This window comes from Microcebus murinus, chromosome 25 (assembly GCF_040939455.1).
Source record: "Microcebus murinus isolate Inina chromosome 25, M.murinus_Inina_mat1.0, whole genome shotgun sequence".
Lineage (NCBI taxonomy): Eukaryota > Metazoa > Chordata > Mammalia > Primates > Cheirogaleidae > Microcebus > Microcebus murinus.
The window spans coordinates 1,582,638-1,606,220 of NC_134128.1; the positions used below are offsets into that span (position 1 = coordinate 1,582,638).

Consider the following 23,583-nt stretch of genomic DNA (forward strand, 5'->3'; position numbering starts at 1 on the left):
CGACCCAATTAAAAAAGGACAAATGATTTGAACAGACATATCACAAAAGAAAATATACAAATGGTCAGTAAGTACACTAAAAGATCTTCAAACATCCAAATTAAAACCAAAATGATACTACCACACATTTACTAGAATGGCTAAAATTTAAAACACGGACAAATGTCTGCATTGAGCACCTAGAATTCTCATATATGCTGCTGTAAATGTAAAAATGTTACAAGCACTTTAGTTTCATAGTTTCTTACCAAATTCAACATATGCTTACTGTATGACTCAGTAATTGTACTCCTAATTATTTACCCAAGAGAAATGTAAGCATATATCTGCATAAAAATTTTTATGTGAATGTTCACAGCAGCTTTATTCATTATAGCAAAAAAAAAAAAAATAGACACAACCCAAATTAATAGGTCCATTGTAGATGAATGGCTAGACAAATTGAAGTATACTCATACAATGAAATACTATTCAGCAATACAAAAGGAATGAACTCCTGATACTATGATGCTCAAGAATATTATGCTAAGCAAGGTAGACAGAAGGGCACATACCATATGCTTCCATTTATATAAAACGTAGAAACAATAAATCTAATCTTTAGTGACTAAAAGCAGATCACTGGTTGCTTAGGGCCAGAGGTGGGGAGGACTGGCTGAGATTCAGTACACAGGAACTTTTTAGAATGATAGAAATGTTCTATATGTTGCTTATGGTGGTAGTTACACATGTATAAATGATAGAAATGTTCTATATCTTGATTATGCTTGTAGTTACTCATGAAAATATGCATGCACAGTGATATATCCTATTACATGTAAATTATACCTCAATAAATTTTATTATTAATAAAACAAACACATACCAGGGTACAGTTTTAACTTTTGTCTTAGGATTCTCTGATCTATACCATAGGAATATAGTAAGACAACCATCTTTTTAAATATATTCCAAGCCAAATGGATGTATGAAAAGCTGCAGAATCCATACTGCTTAGGCTATTCCCATATCAAATATACAGTTTAGTTTTCTCTGATTTATGCAACAGAATAACAATGAGACATTATCTTTGAAGTCCATTCAATATTATACATAAAAGTGATATGGTGAGATCTCTTTCAATAGAGTACACCTTAAAAAGAATCCAAAGAAGCCTTCCTAAAGCTGAAAGACATTATCACAAATAGCATTAAGTTGAAGCTTCCATGCGCATTACTAGTCTATTGCTGATTTAACAAACAGCCTTGTCTAAGGTCAGAGCAACTAAGCAATACTAAAGATCAAAGCTACAGAAACAATGAATGAATTTTATAGCAACATCCTTTTAGATCTAAGTAGTTCCATTTGTCAGAGTTAATACTGAAATACAAGAAATTTTCAGTTGATGCAAGATATACTTAAAACAAGTAAACTTAATTTAAGAAGTAAAATTTTAAATGAACATGTATTTAAGACTTTAAAGATGTACTAGGTACAATACTTCATATGCCTCATTTAATCTTCCCAATTCTCAAAAATCGTGCACAATTACATACAGGCAAACTCAAGCACAGGAAGACTAAGTAACCCGGCCAAGGTAATATGGCTAGTGAATTACAGGATCAACTCAAACTCTTAACCATTATATTTATCCCTCTTAAGAATAAAGAAGTGCTATACTCAAAAGGTGAACTCCAGATGCATTAAAGACATAAATATGAAAGATAAAGCTATGAAACCAATAGAAGAAAAACTAAGAAAATACATCTGTAATCTATAGATTAAGAAGTACTTATTACCTATACCAATTCAAAAATTTGACAGATTTAAATACATTAAAATTAAGGATGACTGCACCACAGTCAAAGTCAACAGATGACTGACACATTGAGAATTATCACTTCAAACACACAAGGAATTCTGAGAAACCAACAAGTGGAAACCCAATAAAAAAGATTGGCAAAGGGTAGAAATAGGCCAGACAAGGAAAGGGAAACCCAAGAAAAGCATAGCAAGCATATGAAGAAATAATCAACCTTCCTAGTAAACAGAGAAACATAAATTAAAACAACCACGAGATTCTATTTAACTGATAAATTAGCAAAATGTAGAATGTTGTACAATACCAAAGGCTGACAAAAATGTGAAAAAATAGGAATTCTTATATGTTGTTGGTGAGGGTAAAATTGGTGTTACTGTCTAAAATAATCTGGCAGAATTCAGTGATATTAAATATGTAACAGTCCTATACTTAGCAATACCACATATGGATATATGTCCCAAAAGACACCCTTCCACAGCCATTAGCAACACATAGGAGAATGTTTATTATAGAATTATTCATAGCTAAGAGTTGGAGTCAACCTGAGCAACTGGGGGAATTGATAAGAAATTTGTATTTACTGCATAATTAGAAGCAATGAACTAGATGTGCATACAGCAACATGAACAGACCTCAAACAATGCTAAGAAAGTAAATTATATAGCAAAGTAGTAGTTATGTAAATGCAAAACACATAAAGAACTACAAAATTTTACAAGGATAGCTACCTAACCAAGAACATATATAAAATAGATTAGATTGCGTGCAAGTGACGAGTAGGAGGGGTAGAGTTATGGGAGTTGAGATTGGAAATCATGACCAAAAATATGACCCAAACGAGAGAATGCCTCAGAATATTAATAATACTAACTCTCTGCATCAGAGATGTTTTAAGTGATATGTAATCACATCAACTACTAAATTTGATAGACTTATGCAAAAGTATTAGAAATACCTTTTTATAAGACGAATGAACATTCTACATATTTGGGTTTAACTATGATAAATTTGAAAATTTGTGGCATCTAGTTCTTGCCTGTTACCATTATAGGTAAATACGCTCAAATGATGTGATGAAAGGAATACTGAACTAAGAATCCGAAAAGCTGTTACCTAGTCCAAGCTAACTAACTGATGTAGGCTTGGCAAAGTCATTTTATCTCTTTGAATGTTTGCTTTTCCGCAAAAATGTCTGGATTATTCTCCCAAACCCCTCCTGCTCCAAAGTTATCTAACTTTATTTTCTTAATTAATATTTATATTCATATGAAATTATTTTCTCTCTACTCCAACTCCTCCCTCCCTGCCTTCTCCTCCCCCGCCAAAAAATGCAAAAAAACAAGAGTATCAAAAGAGATTCAGAAAAATGATGCAGCAATGGGAGTAAACAGCAGCTTAGTTTTAGGGTAGAAAGGAAAACATACTAAAGATACACAGTGATTTTCCCAGTCTTTTCAAGGCAAAGCAAGGTTAATGTGAGCCCAGGTTCAGAAAATTTGCCACTTGAAGGATTTTAGCATATGCTATTCCATTACCGCTTCTCAAAACACATGTTCAAGTCTCTCAGAGTTTATTCTTAAAGGCCCTAAATTTCAGCTTCTATGTATCAGTTTTCAGATAAAACATGATTTTGGACAAGATAATCTTCCACATAAAAATGTATAATTCCAAAATAATTATGAATTTTTTAAAATCAGCAAACTAGTTACATTCAGCATCATCACGTAAACAAACAAAAACCTCACAAAACCAAGCATCCTGTTGGAATTGTGAATAAAATGAATATAAAGACCTTAAGAGTAATGTAAATCAGAATATATTGTAGATTGGTGACCATGAATAGGAACTGAGATATCTAAAGAATAACAGTGACACATTTTACAAAAAGAAAATTAAAATCTGAATATTTAAAATATTTTAAAAATTTGAAAATTAGACTATTTTAAAAGAGAAAACTTTCAATATAGAACACACAACAATAAACATGAGAAATTAACATCATCTGTAGACCTATATTCCATTCATATTTAATTTTAACTATGGATGGGGGAGGGGAACAAAAGAGGAGGGTGGGAATTAAGAGATCACAAAACATCTGTTACTAATAATTCCAGCACAGATGTAGTTGTTACTGCAAAAGAGACAAAGATTTTCCTAGGTTGCCTTAATATAAGGTTTTCTACCAACAGCCATAGTTTATACTTAGAACTCCATGTATCAAGTCTCATTTACACAATGTTGATTATGAGAAAAGTTTATATGGACAGATAAATACAATCACTATGTATAAAGGAAACATGTATTAAATAGCAGGAAGCTGTGTGAAGAAATAAATGATAGCAAAATAGCTTCTTAATGAAAAAATAAGAACTTAAGAAAAGTTTCACAGCTATAAGTATCTCAACTTTTTTCTTTTTGCTCTTCCTTTCAGAATCTTTCAATTTATCTACACCCCTATTATATACTTTGCATTATGTTTTAACAAAATCAGTAAAGTTCTAAATACTACATATTTTTGTCTGAAAACAATCTTAAGGCAAATTTTACTTATTAGAGAGTATTTTGTTATTTATGTACTATCCCATATTGCATATTTTCAAGCAAACCCATTTCAGATTAACAAACAGTGTTACCTACCCACATCAAGGTTAAGATCCAGACATGCTCACACCACACACTGAAAATTTTTATTTAGTAAAATTGATGTCCTAAGAATGCTTCCTGGAGCAATACAATACTCAAAACACTGTCCCATCCAAAAGAATGATTATTCCTATGGCAATGCCTACATAATAAATCAGATTTAATTTTAAACGGGGATGTTACAAAACTTTTCCTACTACATGTATACCAATTTATTTTCTACTTTTAGCTTATGCCTAGTTCAATAATTATTTATCTAGTAATAGTACATCTACCCTTTTCAGAAGTATTTTTAAAAACCATTTTGCCACATTCCCAATCAGGGCACTTATCTAGATTAAATATTTTTGAGTTTTGATCAACATTACACTTTTATTTTAGCTTATATCTCTATTAGAAATGAACAACATGAATTTCCCCATAAATTAGTGATCATGCTGCAAAGATTAGGAAATCATCTTCAATCCTAAATACTATTTCTACAATTCTATCAAGTTCTCTAACCTCTCATTGCACTTTTGCACACTAATACTTATATTCTTCTAATATCTGCATAATTTTTCTCCTCCTTTGCTGCAATTCAATACAGGTAGTTAAAAGTAGCTAACAATACAATTCCACATGATATTACATCTGTGTTTACATCTGGCTCTAATCACATGCTTAGAAGTGATTTACACAGAGGAATGCAAAAAGGGGAGGAAACAAAATAAAAACATAACTATGAGAAATAATTATGCTATTATTTTTAAAATATTCTCAATCTGACAGAAGCTTCTCACCACATGTTTCAAAGCTACTAAAATTACAAACATAGGATGGTATGGCACTTCAAAAATACTGGAGATAAGAGAAAGGAATAAAAAAGTATAAACCAAATACATGCCTTTTTATATCAGTTATCTTAACAAATGATTTATGCTTTCAATTTATAAGATACTTTATGTTTAGCTCTATGCTACAATTATTATCTCACGACTTTGTGGTAAAGTTCCTCAGTTCATTAAAAAAAGTAAGTGAATCACACCTATTCACTACTGAGCTCTCAGGAATTAGGAGAATACCAAATTAAAGAAATACCTGTCAAGATAAGAAAAACTGTATTTATACACACACACACATACACACACATGAAGAACCATGACGCCATAAAATGAGAAATTCATGCAGCCTTACCTGATAATTCAGGTAATTCCTACTTAATTCAAGACAAACAGCATGACTATTGCATTATGGTACTGGTATTGGTACATTTATTGAAACACCATTAAAAATAATTAAGGAAATAAATATACCTAACATTCTACCTAATAAAAGGTTTAAAGTTTAACATGACTGTATGGACATAAAACAAACAGTCATAACTAAATATATCAAATCTCATGCAATTATTTATATGTAAAAGTTATTTTACGTGGCTTATTTAAAGTAGGAATTCCCTGAATAAAAGCATAGAACAATGAACATACTACAGAGATTCTCACTGTATTTAAAACCTCAGAGCAAACTAATATGCCTTAATTTACAACTGGTAAATTTAAAATGTATATACTACCTGATTCTTACCTAAAGAGATGGAATAGGGGAGGACCACCAGTAGGAAAGGGACTTGCAGTGTATGGAAAAGATAAAACCTAAAAATCACTAACATCTGAGTTACTACTGGTTAATACCTCCTTTAGTAGCTGTCTGTCAACCCATCTATAATCAAAGTCTACACAAGTTATGGAAAAATAATTAAAGAGTATTATTAATCAACTAATTGCCATTTTCCTTACATATTTAACCATTTAAATCTTTTAACATCTAAAAATATATTTTTCAGGGATCCCGTATGAATTAAAAGGAAGAGATTTAAAAATATAATAAATATGCACAATAAATATTGCCCATTACATATTCTTCTCCAAATCTAAGAACATAAAATCTTCTTTTAAAAAAAAAACAAATGAGTACTACAACTATTCTAAAGCGAGAATGAACAGCAATCTCAATTCAAAATTTAAATAACTAAAATTTATAAAATTATTCAAATTAAAACATTCCTACTTCTTTCTAGTCTCAGCAAACTATAAAAATGCTTAAGCCTAATTTACCCAGGGCTAGTTTTAAGTAACAATAAGACTCAGAATTATATTGAAAGTCCCAATCAACACAGGAGATAGAGAGACTTATACCACTATACCAATAATCATTTTTGTTAGCATCCTCTACTGGTGGTTTCCAATGACAGCAAGGGGAAATGGTGGTAATGACAGAAAGATATGTACCTGCTATTCCATCTAAAGTGAATTAATCAGCATGTGGTCATTAGTAGCTAGAGTACATTTCTCCAAAAAAAAAAAAAAAAAGAAAAAAAAGAAAGAAAGAAAGAAAATCACACAGAAGGTAGAAAAAGAGAAAAGACATTTTTAAAATACAACAAACAAGACATTAAATTATAAATGGCAAAAAACAATTCAAGCAATGCTAATGTCACTCCTTCATAGATGACTCACATCATTACCATAAAGTTACCACACAAGGTTTGATCCTTTGGCCAAACCTTGCTCAATTGGTTTACCCCTGTCAAGTTACATTACTTGATACTCCCATTAATATTCTACCCTCAGATATATTCCAGAAAAGAAATTAAAATGTTTTACTGAAGGTTTAGCAGTAAAATCTGCATACCTTATTTCAAAATGAATAAAAATATTATTTACATATATATAACATAAAGTACCTCTATGACTATCTCCCACTGTATACATCATATGTTTCTTCATTAAAAAATTTAACATTTTCCAAGCAATTCTCTCCAATAAACATCTGCAACTTAAATACGACTGCATTGCTAAGAAATATTAACCAGCACCTATCCTAAGGTTTCACACACAATGGGATATAACTTCATTTTTAATCCGCAAAATTTAAGGTTAAATCAAATAGCATGGCTGTAATCATCAGCAATGGATGAAATGCATTTGAGAACAAAAAGAAATACAAGGACAGAGCTGAAAGTGATGAAAATGGAAGGTACCTGTAGTAGTACAGTGCTGTCTTAAACACCTTTTGTTTTCTGGAAGTAATGCATACTGCAGACAACACGTTTGTGCTAAACAGCCCCAAATCTGTTTTTCTAATATTAAACACAAAGGAAAAACACTGACAGCAAGCGTGGTAAATAAATCCCTCCCTTGAGAATGAAAGCAGCAGACAGGAGGGGGCTGACATACATGCAGGAGAAAACTAAACACCATCTTTTTTCTACCTGCACAAGTTGCCATTTGCTGCAGCGATCAAGAACCTCTTTTTCCTGTTGATTTCAAGTACCTTTCAGGATACCTTTTATCCACCTTAAGTCATCTGTTGATATGCCTTACGAGTCTAATATTCATATCACAGAACCTTCAGGAGAAAAATCCATTCTTTCCTGTTCAGGTAAACATGTTTACAGCAGCTGCACAGACGCTGGGTGGTTCAGACTCACATGTCACACACATGTCGTCAGCAACAAGAAAAGCCCCTTTCTCTGGCGATCAACATTTTAAATAAGGTAAAAAGCGAACGGCCCTTTCCGAACCAACTTACCTTTCATAAAGCCACATCAGCAACAGCGGCAACAGCTCAATATAGAACACACACCATTTGACGCTAAAACAGGAAATTAAAATTGCAGTAGCCTAGGCTCCGCTCCTGGCTATATAACAAGTCATCTCTCCACAATGAGGACACCAACATACCTTTCAATCATAACTAACAGACGTCTTTAAAATGCAAATGTTTATTTGAATAATTAAAATCACTCATGAAAGCAGCGATTTTAAGGTCGCCTCAAATATTTTAAAAATATGTTTACGTTTTGGAAGGAAACATCTTGGAACAGCTTAAAATCCTCGTATGTTTCTAGACAGGAAATCCCACACGAAATCTAAAATTGGCAGGAAAGGTTACAAAAGCTTGCGTTTCGCATCCCGGAGGGAGGGAGAAAGGGAGCCGGGCGCGGGGGTGGGGCGGGGCAGCACGGGAGTTTTCACCGAAACACGTATTTCCTCATTTTCGGGACGCCGCGGCCATCCCACCACAGGCGCATTTATCCCCCACTCGCAAAACTCGTTTTAAAAATAACGCAGGAGCCCAGGCGAGCCCCCGGTCCGACACGAACGTGTAATTCCTTATATAGCCTGGGCCGCGGCGGCAGGGCCCGGCGCCCGTCGTCGCGCGAGCAGGTACCGGGCGGGCCCCGCGGCAGCCGCCCGTGTCGCCGCGGGGCGTCCAGACAATACCGGGCAGCAGCGCCTCGCCGCCGAGCGCGGGGCGAAGGCACAGGGTCGCTCGCGATCGGCAGAAGCACGATCAACTTACAACGCCGCTCCAAACTGGAAACGGCGACCGTGCGGCCGCCGCCGCCTGCTCGGTCGCGGTCTCCCCCCTCTTTCCCAACTCTCACGCAAGGCAGCGGGGGTCCGCGCCGGCCCCGCGGCACAAAGCGGCCGGCCCGCGGCGGCCCGGCGCACCCCGCGACCGTCGGCCCGCCCCTCCCCCACCCCGGACCCCGCGCCCGCCGCGCTCCATTATCCGGCTTCAGCGCTCCGGGCGTCCGGCCCAGGTAACAACTTCCCCAAACCGAAAGAGACGGCAGCGGCGGACGCACACAGCCCCGTCCCCGCGCGCCGCGAGTCCGCGCCGGGGTCCTGTCCGTGGCGTCCCGGTCTCTAAGCCCAGGTAACAACTCCGCAAACGCCGCCGTCCAGAGCTAGCGGAGGCAAGTAGGTGCCCGCGCCTGCCCGGCCCCCGCCGCCCGCCGGCTCCCCCCGAAACGGGGTCCCTCGCGGGGATCGCCCCGGAGCCCCCAGGCCGGGCTTCGGACCCGGGCGGCCGGGGGCCGAGGGCGCTGAGGGACCCGCGCCCCCGCGCCGCGAGCGCGCCTCGCCCGCTGTCCCAACTTTACCGCCGGCCCAGCCCGGTCCGCCCGCGGCGCGCACCGCCGGCGCCCGCGCACACGCGCGCACGGAAGACACGCAGCCCCGGCCGCCCCGTCCCGCCGCCGCCCGAGCCGCGGGGCCGCAGCGACGGCGCCGGCCGCGGAAGCCACTTTGCACGGTCAGCGCCGGCACAAGTTTGCTCTCGGCTCCCGGGGCCTTGGCGCTGAGGAGAGGAGCGCGGAGGGCTGAGGAGGAGGGGACAGGGAGGCGCCGCAGGGCGAGAGAGTGGGGAAAAGTGCGGAAAGAAGCAACAGCCGCTCCGCCCGGGACCAGAAAAGTGGCCGGCGCGTCCCGGCCGCCCGCCCTGCGCCGGGGATGCGGCGGCGGCTAACGGTCCAGGGCCGGCGAGGGCGGCAGGAGCCGCTAGGCGGAGAGACCAGGTAAGAGACATAACGGTTCAGGGAGAGCGGCGGCCGCGGCGCGGCGGCGGCGGCGGAGGGCGGCGAGCACTACTTTCTACTTTCCCACTCCACTTTGCCCGCCCTGCCCGGCCGCCCCCGGCCCGGCTCGCCCCTCGCCCCGGGCGCCCCGGCCGCGCGGCTCCCCCTGACTCCGCCGCTCCCCGGTCCCCGCCGCCACTCACCGTTATTGCGCCGCGGGTTCGCCTGCTTTCTGCGCTTACACCTGGGGCCATCCGCCATGATCCTCTCGCTTGTGTCTAAATGCTCGAGTCACCTCCTCCCCTCCCTCCCTCCCCCTTCCCCCCACCCCTCCGCCTCCACCCCTCCCCCTCCCCACCGCACCTGGTTTACGACACTCGCGGCTTTACGACATCACCTTCCTTACACCTAGAGGCGCTCGCTCTACGGCCGGAACCTCGTTGCTAGGGACAGGACGGTTTGCGGCAACCGTAGCCACTGCTGAGTTTGAATTTAGAGTAGAGGGAAAAGTTTTCCTCAGGTGTGATGACGAGGGGAGGAGGTTGCTGGGAAGCTGTGGGGACGTGGGCAGAGGGGCGGCAGGCCGTCGCAGTAGGAAAGGTAAAGTTGGAACCTCAGCCGCGTTCCGCTTCTGCAGCGGCGACACCCGCCGCGGCGGCCTGGGCGCGGACCGCGCTGGCGATTCTCTGCGCGCCGCGGCCTTGGAGCGGCCCCTCGCGAGTTCCAGGGCCAGGCTGCCCCCTCGCCGAAGGTTGGGCTGCGGTCCCACGCTCGCTGTCCCTCGGCGCGCCCGGGCTGAGAGAAGGGTAGTGCTCTGGACTCCCGGGAGTTCCTCGACTTGGGGAAGGGCAGGTTCAGGGAGCGGCGAGGTACTGATCGGCGTCGCGAGAGTGGTACCCGACCCGCTCGGCCTCAGTCCCTTCCCTTGCTCAGACGCACGGTTTTCCCCGGGGCGAACCTGGATGGCTTCAGTTAGGTTGCACTTCGGCTGGACCGAAAGAGACCAGAAGTTCCGCTTGTGAGCAACCTCGGCAGTAAAGCGAAATGAGTAATAGCCACGCTGTGCCTTGTCTCACTTCCCCATCCGCACCGGCTCTCACCTGCTGTCACCTCGCCCCCCCCCCCCCAGCCAGCTCTAGCTGTCTGTCCTCCTCGCTCTCCTCTCTGGGTAGACTGAGACCATAGGCGTCCAGACAGTGTTAAGGTGTTTACAGGCTATGGTTTCCTACCTAAATGAGCGGTCATCGCTTTGTAAGACCTTAAGGCAAGAAACTGACAGATGTGGCCTCTGAAACTGAGAGATTGCTGATTTTATCTTAAGTCTTTGACTTTTAACAATTTTGGGGATTTCTGAAAGACCATGTAGACAGCAATACAAATACCGAGAAAGTCATCTTCAGTTTTCAGTGAGATTTGGATTTAGCTTTCTCTTCCTGCTTCCTGCCTCTTTGAAATGAGGAAATGTCCTTGGGACCAACTTTATGGAATAAATGAGCTGAACTGTATTTCGAATAATGTAGATATAAATTAACAATTTAAAAGTTATTGATAGAGAAACTGAGAACACTGACATGTGGACAGTATTAGAAATGACATAGTAAATCATCTAGCACAGTGCTGACACATAGTAGGTACTCAACAAATTTATGCCTGTAATTTTTGCCATATTTATGACAGGATTCTTGATTATGTTAAAGTTATCTTTCAAACACCTTCCAGAATTTTAGAAGATTCATTAATAATCTCTTCAAACCTTTCAATGGAAGTATACAGCTCAAGTCTGGTAATCTGAAATTAGAAAATTTAATCCTGAATATAGATGAAAATTTTCTCTCCCACATTTGCTTGGACATTTTGAGAAGTAAATACATTATTTATTGGTGCACGAAATGTGACTGTACATACTCTTTACTATGTACTATGTCATATAGACATCCTTAGATGTCTACATTCATCCTTAGAGCCAAAACTAGAATCATTATTGTCAATGATCATTTTAAGTGCAAGCAGTCCTTGCCCTACCATGTTAACTGAAACTTGTGCGTGTCAGAACTGTGTCCTTGCTTTGCTTGGTTCAATGGTTATCTTTTCCTCCTCTTTTAAGATTTGTATGATGTTCCTCAGTTGCCTTCTGAATCAGGTTGTAGACTTTACCTTTGCCAGCAATTTCTCCCCACCTCCACCCCCAAGATTTTTACAGCTTTTCTAATTTCCTGCCAGAAAGGAAAAAATTACTTTCGAACTCTAGCACTTATTTTACCTACCCGTAATACTTAGGAAGTATTATATATGCCTCCCAAGCTTCCTTCCATGTTCATATTCACCTCAAAATAATAAAAAGACAAAGTGAAGAGACAAACTGAGAAGTCATTTGCTTCCTTATTTTAGCAGTCATTGGTTTTGTTAGCCTGGGCCAGATTTCATGTAATTGTATGGACAAATACCTTTTCAGGTAATGTTTCCCCACCCGCCCTTGTTCATTTCTGTGTCCTCAGCACTTTGCAGGGTACCTAACCACATGGTGGATGTTTAATAAATATTTCTGAAATAAATGAATATTCTTGAGCTTTTCCGAACCTGTTTTTGGCAATTAAATAAATAAAATAAAGCAATCTGCATTCATCCTTAGAAGTAGTTGAAATCATGGATATGAAACCCATTATTGTCATTTATATCTAAACTCTTTTTTTTTTTTTGAGACAGAGTCTCACTTTGTTGTCCAGGCTAGAGTGAGTGCCATGGCGTCAGCCTAGCTCACAGCAACCTCAAACTCCTGGGCTCAAGCAATCCTCCTGCCTCAGCCTCCCGAGTAGCTGGGACTACAGGCATGCCCCACCATGCCCGGCTAATTTTTTATATATATATATCAGTTGGCCAATTAATTTCTTTCTATTTATAGTAGAGGCGGGGTCTTGCTCTTGCTCAGGCTGGTTTTGAACTCCTGACCTCAAGCAATCCGCCCGCCTCGGCCTCCCAGAGAGCTAGGATTACAGGTGTGAGCCACGGCGCCCGGCCTAAACTCTTGATTTTAGTTTTTCCATAATCTTTTTTCTAAATGATTAACTCTGCTCATGCCTACTTTTGAAGTATTCACAGGAAATATTGATAGCCCAAACCTCCTAATATAAAATTTTCAATTTTGTAAAAGCCTATAATAATTATATGTATTATAAGTTGAATATTTGATTAATATACTTTACTTACTGTAACATTCTCAAAAATGTTGAAATCTAACTGCAAAGAAAGCAGACAAAAGTAAATCTCAGAATAACTTGCTGCTTTAAACCTGATGCATGTGTGATGGTTGCTTCTTATCTCTAAAATATAAAGAATTGGAAAAAACTTTAAGAATCAATTCATAAAAGAAACTAAAATTGAGGTTTTCAAACAGTGTAGGAGATACTAATAAGAGTTTAACATGTATCCTACATTTTTGGTTTTCAGTAATTGTGCCATTATACAATATTAATTCAGTATATACTTCTATTTTTAATATGTCAAAGAAATGTTAACACTCTGCTTCTACTAAGCACTGGGATTATATAGGCCGAAGGAGAGAGATTCTAAAAATGAATTAATATTACAATCTTTTCCAAATTTACAGGGAAAAATGTAAATGGTAGAATATTTTCAATATTGAGTTTTTTCTATAAATTTTTCATAAACTCTTTGCACCTGCTATTTACTTTCCATATAAGATTCATGGATAAATTAGGATAAAATTTGACATAAGATTATTTTAAGTTTAAAATGTAGACATTTCATAATATTCCACATCAAGCATGTGATTTCCACATTCTTCACTTTTTTCACTTCCAAAACACTTTTAAGAAATGCAATTTATGCTTCTGCAATCTTCATCAAAATTAAAAGTGGGTTAATTTCATTGAAGGATAGCATATTGATGCTACTCCTCAATTCAATACTTAATTTTAATCTTAGATTTTTTAAGGGAAAAGAATAAATTTGTTACATGTTATTTATCTCTCAAAGTACAGATTATAGAAGCCCCCTAAAGCTACTCCTCAATCCATGGCTTGTGATTCTGGATTTGTGGTTCACAGTGATACAAAAGAGAACAATGCTGCAGTTTCACCAAATTCTGCAATCACTGAGTCAGGAAGGAAACATGACTACCGGGTGATGCAGAACCAGCAGTTGTTCTCAGAACCCATGTCAGCTCTTCTAATGAAGCCTCCCAGGAGGTGATCAAAGGGACAAATGTTTTCTCCATATCTCCATGTGATTTATTACATATTTTTATCACAAAACGATTTTTCCCTCTCCAAGGAATAAGGCTGTTATCTTTAACATAACATTTCATTAAATGTTAGCACATGGAACTTCTTATTTAAGGGGCAATTTTTCAGAACCATGGCTAATATAGAGAGATATAAATATATGTAGAAAGAGATGTTTACAGGATGTCAATGAACATCCAAAGAGTAAAACTAATCTTTTCCATAAAATGACAGTAATTAAAATGGATTGCTTTCAAAGACTGCCTCAGAAGATAGATTATAATTTTTATTATTAATATTACATATGAACATGAACAACATTTAATTTTTTCCATACTTAGAACTATAGGTAGGTAATTTGCATTAAAGAGAAAGCAATGTGTATTTTTTATTAAGTGAATTTTAAATATTCACCATGATATCAAGGGTCTGATATCTGGCTTCTACTGCTTTTTTTTCCCTCTTTTGTCTCTTATGTACTTTTTTCATTTGTCATCTTGACTTCTTTTAGCAGCTGACTGGTTCTGTTACAGAGTGTGGCTGTTTCTTTTGACCTACAGCGTTGGCCTTCTGTAATCCACAGATCCCCAGTTACAGTCACTGTCACTGCTAAATCCTTGGAATGTATGTATTTAAAATATTTGCAGTCAGTAACAGGTTTTATATGTTCCACCATTGTGTTAAACTCACATGATAAAGCTGGTGATCAGAAATGCCCTGTGTTCAATTTTATCCACAACTTTGAGTTCTCTGGTCAGACCCTTCTTTTTCTCTTCAGACCTCATGTCATGCCTCTGTTTCTTTGCTCCAGGTGTCCTCAAACTATAGCCCACAGGCCATATGCAGATGTTTTTGCCCGTTTGTTTTTTTTACTTCAAAATAAGATATGTGCAGTGTGGATAGGAATTTGTTCATAGTTTTTTTTTTTTTTTGAGACAGAGTCTCGCTTTGTTGTCCAGGCTAGAGTGAGTGCCGTGGTGTCAGCCTAGCTCACAGCAACCTCAAACTCCTGGGCTCGAGTGATCCTTCTGCCTCAGCCTCCCGAGTAGCTGGGACTACAGGCATGCGCCACCATGCCCGGCTAATTTTTATATATATATATGAGTTGGCCAATTAATTTCTTTCTATTTGTAGTAGAGACGGGGTCTCGCTCTTGCTCAGGCTGGTTTTGAACTCCTGACCTTGAGCAATCCGCCCGCCTCGGCCTCCCAAGAGCTAGGATTACAGGCGTGAGCCACAGCGCTCGGCCTGTTCATAGTTTTTTAAAACTGTAGTCTGGCCCTCCAACAGTCTGAGGGACAGTGAACTGGCCCCCTGTTTAAAAAGTTTGAGGACCCCTACTTTGCTCACTCTGTCTATCCCTCTTACATAAGTAGATAAGACGCTGTCTCCTACCCCACTGGTTTACTTTTTAATCATTCTCTTCCTCTATCTTGCTTTGCCCTAGCTCTGTTTGAATCATTTCCCTTTCTCTTTTTGTGCAAGATTTTTTGAATTGTTCTAACTCTGTGAAATGCTTTGCCGTTTCATATTTTGCTTGTTATTCTCTGCCTTTCCATGCTGGCGGGGCTGACTTCTGTGGACCACTTCACCTGGGCTCCTTTGCCCTCTGGTTTCTATTTGGTTTCAGCCAATTTGGATGCACTGGCGAATGATCAGAGGAAGGAAAGAGAGAGAGGTCAGACTATTCCATTCCCTCCTGCCTGGCAGCAACTATAACTTCTTTCCTCTACCCAAGGCCCATGGCTCCTGTCAGACAGCCCTGTCCCATGGCCACAGGTCTTGCCAAGTTCCAGAAACTGCTTCCTCCTTCTGTGTCTTACCTAGGGGGTGGCATTAGCTGGATGCTTTATCATTCTTTCCCTTGAAACCTGTCCACACCTCTGTAAATAGTCTGTGTTAAACTGCAATTTACCCTTTGAGTATGCCATATTATTCCTGCCAAGCCCCTGAGTAATACATATATAGAAATAAAGTGTTTTTAACCTTATTTCTTATCAACTAAGAATTCTGCTGTTTCCATTAATTATAATACTGAATTTTAATATGGTTTAAATGTCTTATATCATTTGTTGAACAAATACATACTCATTATTCTAATGTGTGTGCATGTAGAATCTGGCAAGTATTAGGTTATTAAGTATAAAATGCCCAATTTCCTTAAGTACTAAGTTTGACAGGTGTTATTGCTGACATTTCACTTTGATACTTCTTATTTTATGTTTATTGTGAAGGTACATCCTTAGTCTTTCAAATGCATGCTTTGAATTGTGATTATGTTTCAATTTTTTTGTTTTTAGGCCAATTTTTGTGAAACCATGGATAAGTCAAAAATTTGTGGTATTTTAGAATATGAGTACCATCATGGAACCAGTGCAGTGCAGACAGCTCGAAATATCAACAAAGTGTTTGGGAAGGATGTGGCTAATTAACACACAGTAAGTCAATGATTTGAGAAGTTCCATTCTGGTGATTTTAATCTTGAAAATGAGCGACATAGGCACCCGAGACCAAGGTGGATAATGATGAGCTGAAAGCTGTAGTGCAAGTGAATCCATCTCAACCTACATGTGAACTAGCAGCAAGGTTGGGCGTTACTATTCCAACAATATTGGGCCATTTGAAACACACGGGCAAGATAAAGAAGCTAGAGAGATGGGTACCACATGAATTGAATGAGTGTCAGAAGAGAAATCATCTCGAGGCTTGCCTTTCTCTGCTGTCATGACATAAAGGCAAGACATTTCTACACCATATTGTGATATGTGATGAAAAATGGATCTTTTTGACAACCACAAGTGTTTGGCACAATGGTTGGGTAAAGATGAAGTGCCAAAACACAGCCAAAACCGAATATTCATCAAAAAAGCTAATGATGTCTGTCTGGTGGTCCAGTGTTGGTATTATCCACTACAGCTTCATGAAACCTGGTCAGTTGATTAAAGTGGATGTCTACTGCAACCAAATTGGATGAAATGATGAGGATGCTTATGATTAAGCCACCTAGATTGATCAGTAGACACAGGCCAATGCTCTTTCAAGACAACGCTTGACCATATGTCACACAACGCTGCTAAAACTATAGAAGCTAGACTTGGAAACTCTCTAAAATCCACCGTATTCACCAGACTTTGCACCAACTGACTGTCTCTTCTTCCAGGCTTTGGACCACTTCTTGCAAGGAAAAATATTCAATTCTCAACAAGCTGTGGAAAATGCCTTTCACGATTTCATCGCCACTCGCTCTTCAGGCCTCTTCACCACTGGCATAAACATGCTACCTTTAAGATGGCAAAACTATGTCAATAGTTTAGGCTCATACTTTGATTAATTGTACTGCTTCTTGTTTGAGATATAATAAACTACACTTTTGATTCAAAATTAGACACTTCAGGGGAGGTGGAGCAAGATGGCGGACGAATAACACCGCCAGACAGAGTGTCTCTGCAGAAAAGACAGATTCTAGCAGAAATTAGAGGAAAGAAACAAGAAGACGAGCATACAGCGGACAAGGACCAGAAGGAGGGGTACCTGAGACCCCAGGAGACTCCATGGGAGGAGGCTGCGGAGGAGAACTGGAGGCTGAGACCACCGGAGCAGCCCGGAGACCAGCGGCAAGGGTAGGTGGATTTGCTGTTTCCCCTCCCCTGCATTTGGGACTGCTGGTGCCTGTAGCAGACTTGGCACCAGGTTGGCAACTTCCTCCGGGCACCTCCGTGTGCACAGACCCGAGCCTCGCGGCAGGCACCATATTGCCTCCTCCTCCCCTCCGCGGACCCTACCCGCGGCTGCCCAGAGAGACAATACAGCCAACAGCCGGAGGCACCTCCAGGGAACGGGACCTTCCCATTTGGGACCCTACAGCTGACTCAGGGGAACTCAGATTGTGAGCTCCCTACCCGCCAGCCCTCCCAGGTGCTGCTGGCACAGTGTTCCCAGGAGAACGGTGCCGACTCAGAGGCTGAGAGACATAGACCCACCTTGGGCTCCCTGTGGGTCAATTGGGACCGGAAATCCTCTCCCTGGTGGGGATACAGTTTGAACTCTGGGACCCAGAGATCGGACCTGCAGACCAGATCCCCTGCATCGAGGGCTAGCATTGCCCGGGGCACAGAAGGGTTATACATGAACAGCCTACTGAGGTATGTGTGCCTCCAGGGGCGGATTGGCGTCCTAGAGGGCAACACTCCTCCCAGGAGGAGGCCGTGCGCCCAACCCAGGTGGCGTTCCTGTGCAGGGAACCTCCCCGCCTGCATCACACTCCCGGGAGGCCTGTTGGCTTGTGGTCTGGCCTGCTGGCAGAGGCCCAGGAGTAGCTGCAGTCTTGGGGAGGGTGGAAAGAAGGGAGGCCAGCTCCAGACTGCGGGTCTCAGACAGCCCCACCCCCACACTCAGACTTTCTGGCTGACCTGGACCATTCCAGCCCCGCCCTGACAGCTTTCCCTGGAAGCAGAGAACAGAACTTTGACCCCTGCTAACGGCCTGAGGGCACACTTACCCAACCCAGATCCGCCCAGAACAAGAGCTGATAACAGGACACAAAATCAACAGCATAGCCTCTTCCTCCAAGCAAATGCCACCTACTGACAGGGACAGCATCTTGCACAGCCTTTCCACGGCACCCACTGACTCAATATACAGGGAGTGGTCCAATTTCACCCACAGATACCACCTAATGCCTCAGAAACTAAACAAGGTGTGTGAATACCCAAACAATAACTTAAGGAAAGAAACAACAACTGATCGACATGGGAAGAAATCAGCGAAAGAACTCAGGAAATATGAAGAACCAAACGGAAAACACACCCCAAAAGAGGAGCACCAGCCCCCTAGAAACGGACACCAACCAAAATCAGGCAACCAATATGACAGAAGAGGAATTTCGTATGTGGATCATAAGAACACTCACTGAGCTGAAACAACAACTCAATAACCAACATAAAGAAACCACAAAAAGCCTCCAGGATATGGAAAAAGAAATACACACAATGAAGAAAAGTGTAACCGAACTCCTGGAAATGAAGAATCAATTCAAGGAACTACAAAATACAGTTGAAAGTCTCAAGAACAGGGTAGATCAAACAGAAGAAAGAATCTCAGAGCTTGAAGATAACACCCTCCAATTAAATAAATCAGTCACAGAAATACAGCAGAGAAACAAGAGAAAAGAGCAAAGCCTACAAGAGCTGTGGGATTATGTGAAAAAACCTAATGTGAGGGTCATAGGGTTACCAGAAGGGGAAGAGGACAACACTCAAGGGTTGGACAAGCTGTTTGAAGATATAATAGAGGAAAATTTCGCAAGCCTTGCTCAAAATCTTGATATACAAGTTCAAGAAGCCCAGAAGACCCCTGGGAGATTCAATGCAAACAGGAAGATGTCACGACATGCAGTCATCAGACTGACCAAAGTATCAACTAAAGAGGCCCTTCTAAGAGCTGTAAGACAAAAGAACCAAGGAACATACAGGGGAAAGCCAATTCGAATAACATCAGACTTCTCTAATGAGACTTTACAAGCAAGGAGAGACTGGGTCCCATTCTCACTCTTTTGAAACAAAACAATGCCCAGCCTAGAATATTATTCCCTGCAAAACTAACCTTCGTATATGAAGGAGAAATAAAAACATTCTCAGACAAGCAAAGGCTCAGAGAATTCACCAAGACAAGACCAGCCCTACAAGAAGTACTTAAAACAGCGTTACGCACGGAACATCATAATAATAACCCACGAATATTAAAACAACCAAAACCCAAAGATATTAAAGGCCAGATATTACAATGGCTCAAGACAGAAATCATAGCAACAACATCCAACCCAACAGAATGATCAGTAATCTACCTTACCTATCAGTTCTCTCAATAAATGTGAATGGCTTAAACTCTCCACTCAAGAGACATAGGCTGGCTGAATGGATAAGAAAAAACATGCCAAGTACATGCTGTCTTCAGGAAACACATCTAACCTGCAAGGATGCATATAAACTAAAAATAAAAGGGTTGAGATCAATATTCCAAGCAAATAGAAGCCAAACGAAGGCTGGTGTGGCAGTTCTCATTTCAGACGATTTAGTTTTTAAACCAATAAAAGTAGTAAAAGACAAAGAGGGTCATTATATAATGGTGAAGGGCACAGTCCAACAAGAAGAGATAACAATTTTAAATATATATGCACCCAACTTAGGTGCACCCAGATTCATAAAGCAAACCTTACTGGAGCTAAGCAAATGGATTAATAGCAACTCCATAATCACCGGAGATTTCAACACCCCAATGACGGCATGAGACAGATCCTCCAAACAGAAAATTAATAAAGAAATAATGGACTTAAACAAAACTCTAGAACATTTGGGTCTGACTGACATTTACAGAACATTCTACCCAAAATCCACTGAATATACGTTCTTCTCATCAGCTCACGGGACATTCTCTAAGATTGACCATATCCTAGGACACAAAGAAAGTCTCAAGAAATTTAAAAAAATAGAAATCATACCATGTACCTTCTCAGATCACAGTGGAATAAAAGTAGAAATAAACCCTAACAGAAACTCACATTTCTACACAAAAACGTGGAAATTAAACAACCTCCTACTAAATGATTACTTCATAAATGAAGAAATCAAGACGGAAATAAAAAAATTCTATAAAGAAAACGACAATGGAGAGACAAGTTACAAACTCCTCTGGGACACAGCTAAAGCAGTTCTGAGAGGAAAGTTTATCTCCATAAATGCCTATAACCAAAAGACAAGAAGATCACAAATAGACAATCTAATGAAGCGACTCAAAGAGCTGGAAAAAGAAGAACAGACCAACCCCAAACCCAGCAGAAGAAGTGAAATCAACAAGATCAAATCAGAACTAAACGAAATTGAAAACAGGAAAGCTATTCAGGAGATTAATAAAACAAAAAGTTGGTTCTTTGAAAAAATAAACAAAATTGACACACCATTGGCTAAGCTAACGAAAAGCAGAAAAGAGAAATCTCTAATAAGCTCCATCAGGAATAAAAAAGGAGATATCACAACTGATCCCAAAGAGATACAAGATACAATTTATGAATACTACAAAAATCTTTATGCACACAAACTAGAAAATGTGGAGGAAATGGACAAATTTCTAGAAACACACAGCTTCCCTAGGCTCAACCAGGAAGAAATAGATTCCCTGAACAGACCAATGTCAACAGCTGAAATAGAAACAGCAATTAAAAATCTCCCTAAAAAGAAAAGTCCCGGTCCAGATGGCTTCACACCTGAATTTTACCATACTTACAAAGAAGAACTAGTACCTATCTTGCAGAAACTATTCCACAACATCGAGAAGAACGGAAACCTCCCCGACACCTTTTATGAAGCGAATATTACTCTGATACCAAAACCAGGAAAGGATGCAACAAAAAAAGAAAACTACAGACCAATATCCCTAATGAATATAGATGCAAAAATTTTCAACAAAATCTTAGCTAACCGAATCCAGACACTTATCAAAAAAAATAATCCACCACGACCAAGTGGGCTTCATCCCATGGATGCAGGGATGGTTCAACATACGTAAATCTATAAATGCAATTCACCACATAAACAGAAGCAAAAACAAAGACTACATGATTCTTTCAATAGATGCAGAAAAAGCTTTTGACAAAATTCAACACCCTTTTACGATACGAACACTTAAGGAAATAGGCATAGAAGGGACATATCTAAAAATGATACAAGCCATATATGACAGACCCATAGCCAACATCATACTGATTGGGGAAAAATTGAAATCATTCCCACTTAAAACTGGAACCAGACAAGGCTGCCCACTATCTCCACTTCTGTTCAACATAGTGCTGGAAGTCTTTGCTACAGCAATCAGACAGGAAAATGGAATCAAAGGTATCCAAATAGGGGCAGAAGAGATAAAACTTTGACTGTTTGCTGATGATATGATATTGTATCTAGAAAACCCCAAAGATTCAACCAAGAACTCCTGGAACTGATAAATTAATTTAGTAAAGTCTCAGGATACAAAATCAATACACAGAAATCAGAGGCATTGGTATACACCAACAACAATCTAATTGAGAACCAAATTAATGACTCAATACCCTTCACAATAGCAAGAAAGAAATTAAAGTACCTAGGAATATACTTAACCAAGGATGTAAAAGACTTCTACAGGGAGAACTATGAAACACTGAGGAAGGAAATAGCAGAGGATGTAAACAGATGGAAATCCATACCATGCTCGTGGATTGGCAGACTCAATATCATCAAAATGTCTATACTACCCAAACTGATCTACAGATTCAATGCAATACCTATTAAAATCCCATCAGCATTCTTCACAGATATAGAAAAAATAATTTTACGCTTCGTATGGAACCAAAGAAGACCCCGAATATCAAGAGCAATTCTAGGCAACAAAAACAAAATGGGAGGCATTAATATGCCAGATATCAAACTATACTACAAAGCTGTAGTAATTATATCAATATGGTATTGGCACAAAAATAGGAATATTGACCAGTGGAACAGATGTGAGAATCCTGATATAAAACCATCCTCATATAGCCATCTAATCTTTGACAATGCAGACAAAAACATACGCTGGGGAAAAGAATCCCTTTTCAATAAATGGTGCTGGGAAAACTGGATAGCCACCTGTAGAAGGCTAAAACAGGACCCACACCTTTCACCTCTCACAAAAACCAACTCACACTGGATAACAGACTTAAACCTAAGGTATGAAACTATTAGAACTCTAGAGGAAAAAGTTGGAAACACTCTCCTAGACATCGGCCTGGGCAAAGAGTTTATGAAGAAGTCCCCAAAGGCAATCACAGCAGCAACAAAAATAAATAAATGGGACATGATCAAACTACAAAGCTTCTGCACAGCCAAAGAAATAGTCATGAAAGTAAACAGACAACCTACAGAATGGGAGAAAATTTTTGCATCCTCTGCATCTGATAAGGGACTGATAACTAGAATATACTTAGAACTCATGAAAATCAGGAAGAAAAAATCAAATAACCCCATTAAAAAGTGGGCAAAGGACTTGAACAGAAATTTTTCTAAATAAGACAGAAGAATGGCCAACAAACATATGAAAAAATGCTCAACATCTCTACTCATCAGGGAAATGCAAATCAAAACCACAATGAGATATCACTTAACCCCAGTGAGAATGGCCTTTATCAAAAAATCTCCAAACAATAAATGCTGGCGTGGTTGTGGAGAGAGAGGAACACTCCTACACTGCTGGTGGGACTGCCAACTAGTTCAACCTCTGTGGAAAGCAATATGGAGATACCTTAAAGCGATACAAGTGAATCTACCATTTGATCCAGCAATCACATTGCTGGGCATCTACCCCAAAGATCCAATGACACTCTACAAAAAAGACAGCTGCACTTGAATGTTTATAGCAGCACAATTCATAATTGCAAGGCTGTGGAAACAGCCCAAGTGCCCATCAATCCAAGAATGGATTAATAAAATGTGGTATATGTATACCATGGAGTACTATTCAGCTCTAAGAAACAATGGTGATATAGC

At 40.3% G+C, this 23,583-nt stretch overlaps 1 protein-coding gene across 4 annotated transcripts in view; it reads right to left on the reverse strand.

The window, feature by feature from the left end:
* Window positions 1-10,100, reverse strand: part of ZEB1 (zinc finger E-box binding homeobox 1) — a 214,307-nt gene extending 204,207 nt beyond the window's left edge. For 2 of the 4 annotated variants that reach the window (XM_012789010.2, XM_012789009.2), the window contains exon 1: window positions 9,995-10,100. In XM_012789010.2, the coding sequence (XP_012644464.2) occupies window positions 9,995-10,052 (58 nt within the window). In that variant the 5' untranslated portion in view covers window positions 10,053-10,100. The remainder of the gene's footprint in view (window positions 1-9,994) is intronic. The other 2 variants (XM_020284145.2, XM_012789015.2) reach the window with 1 other exon arrangement.
* Between the last annotated feature and the right edge of the window lie 13,483 nt (window positions 10,101-23,583).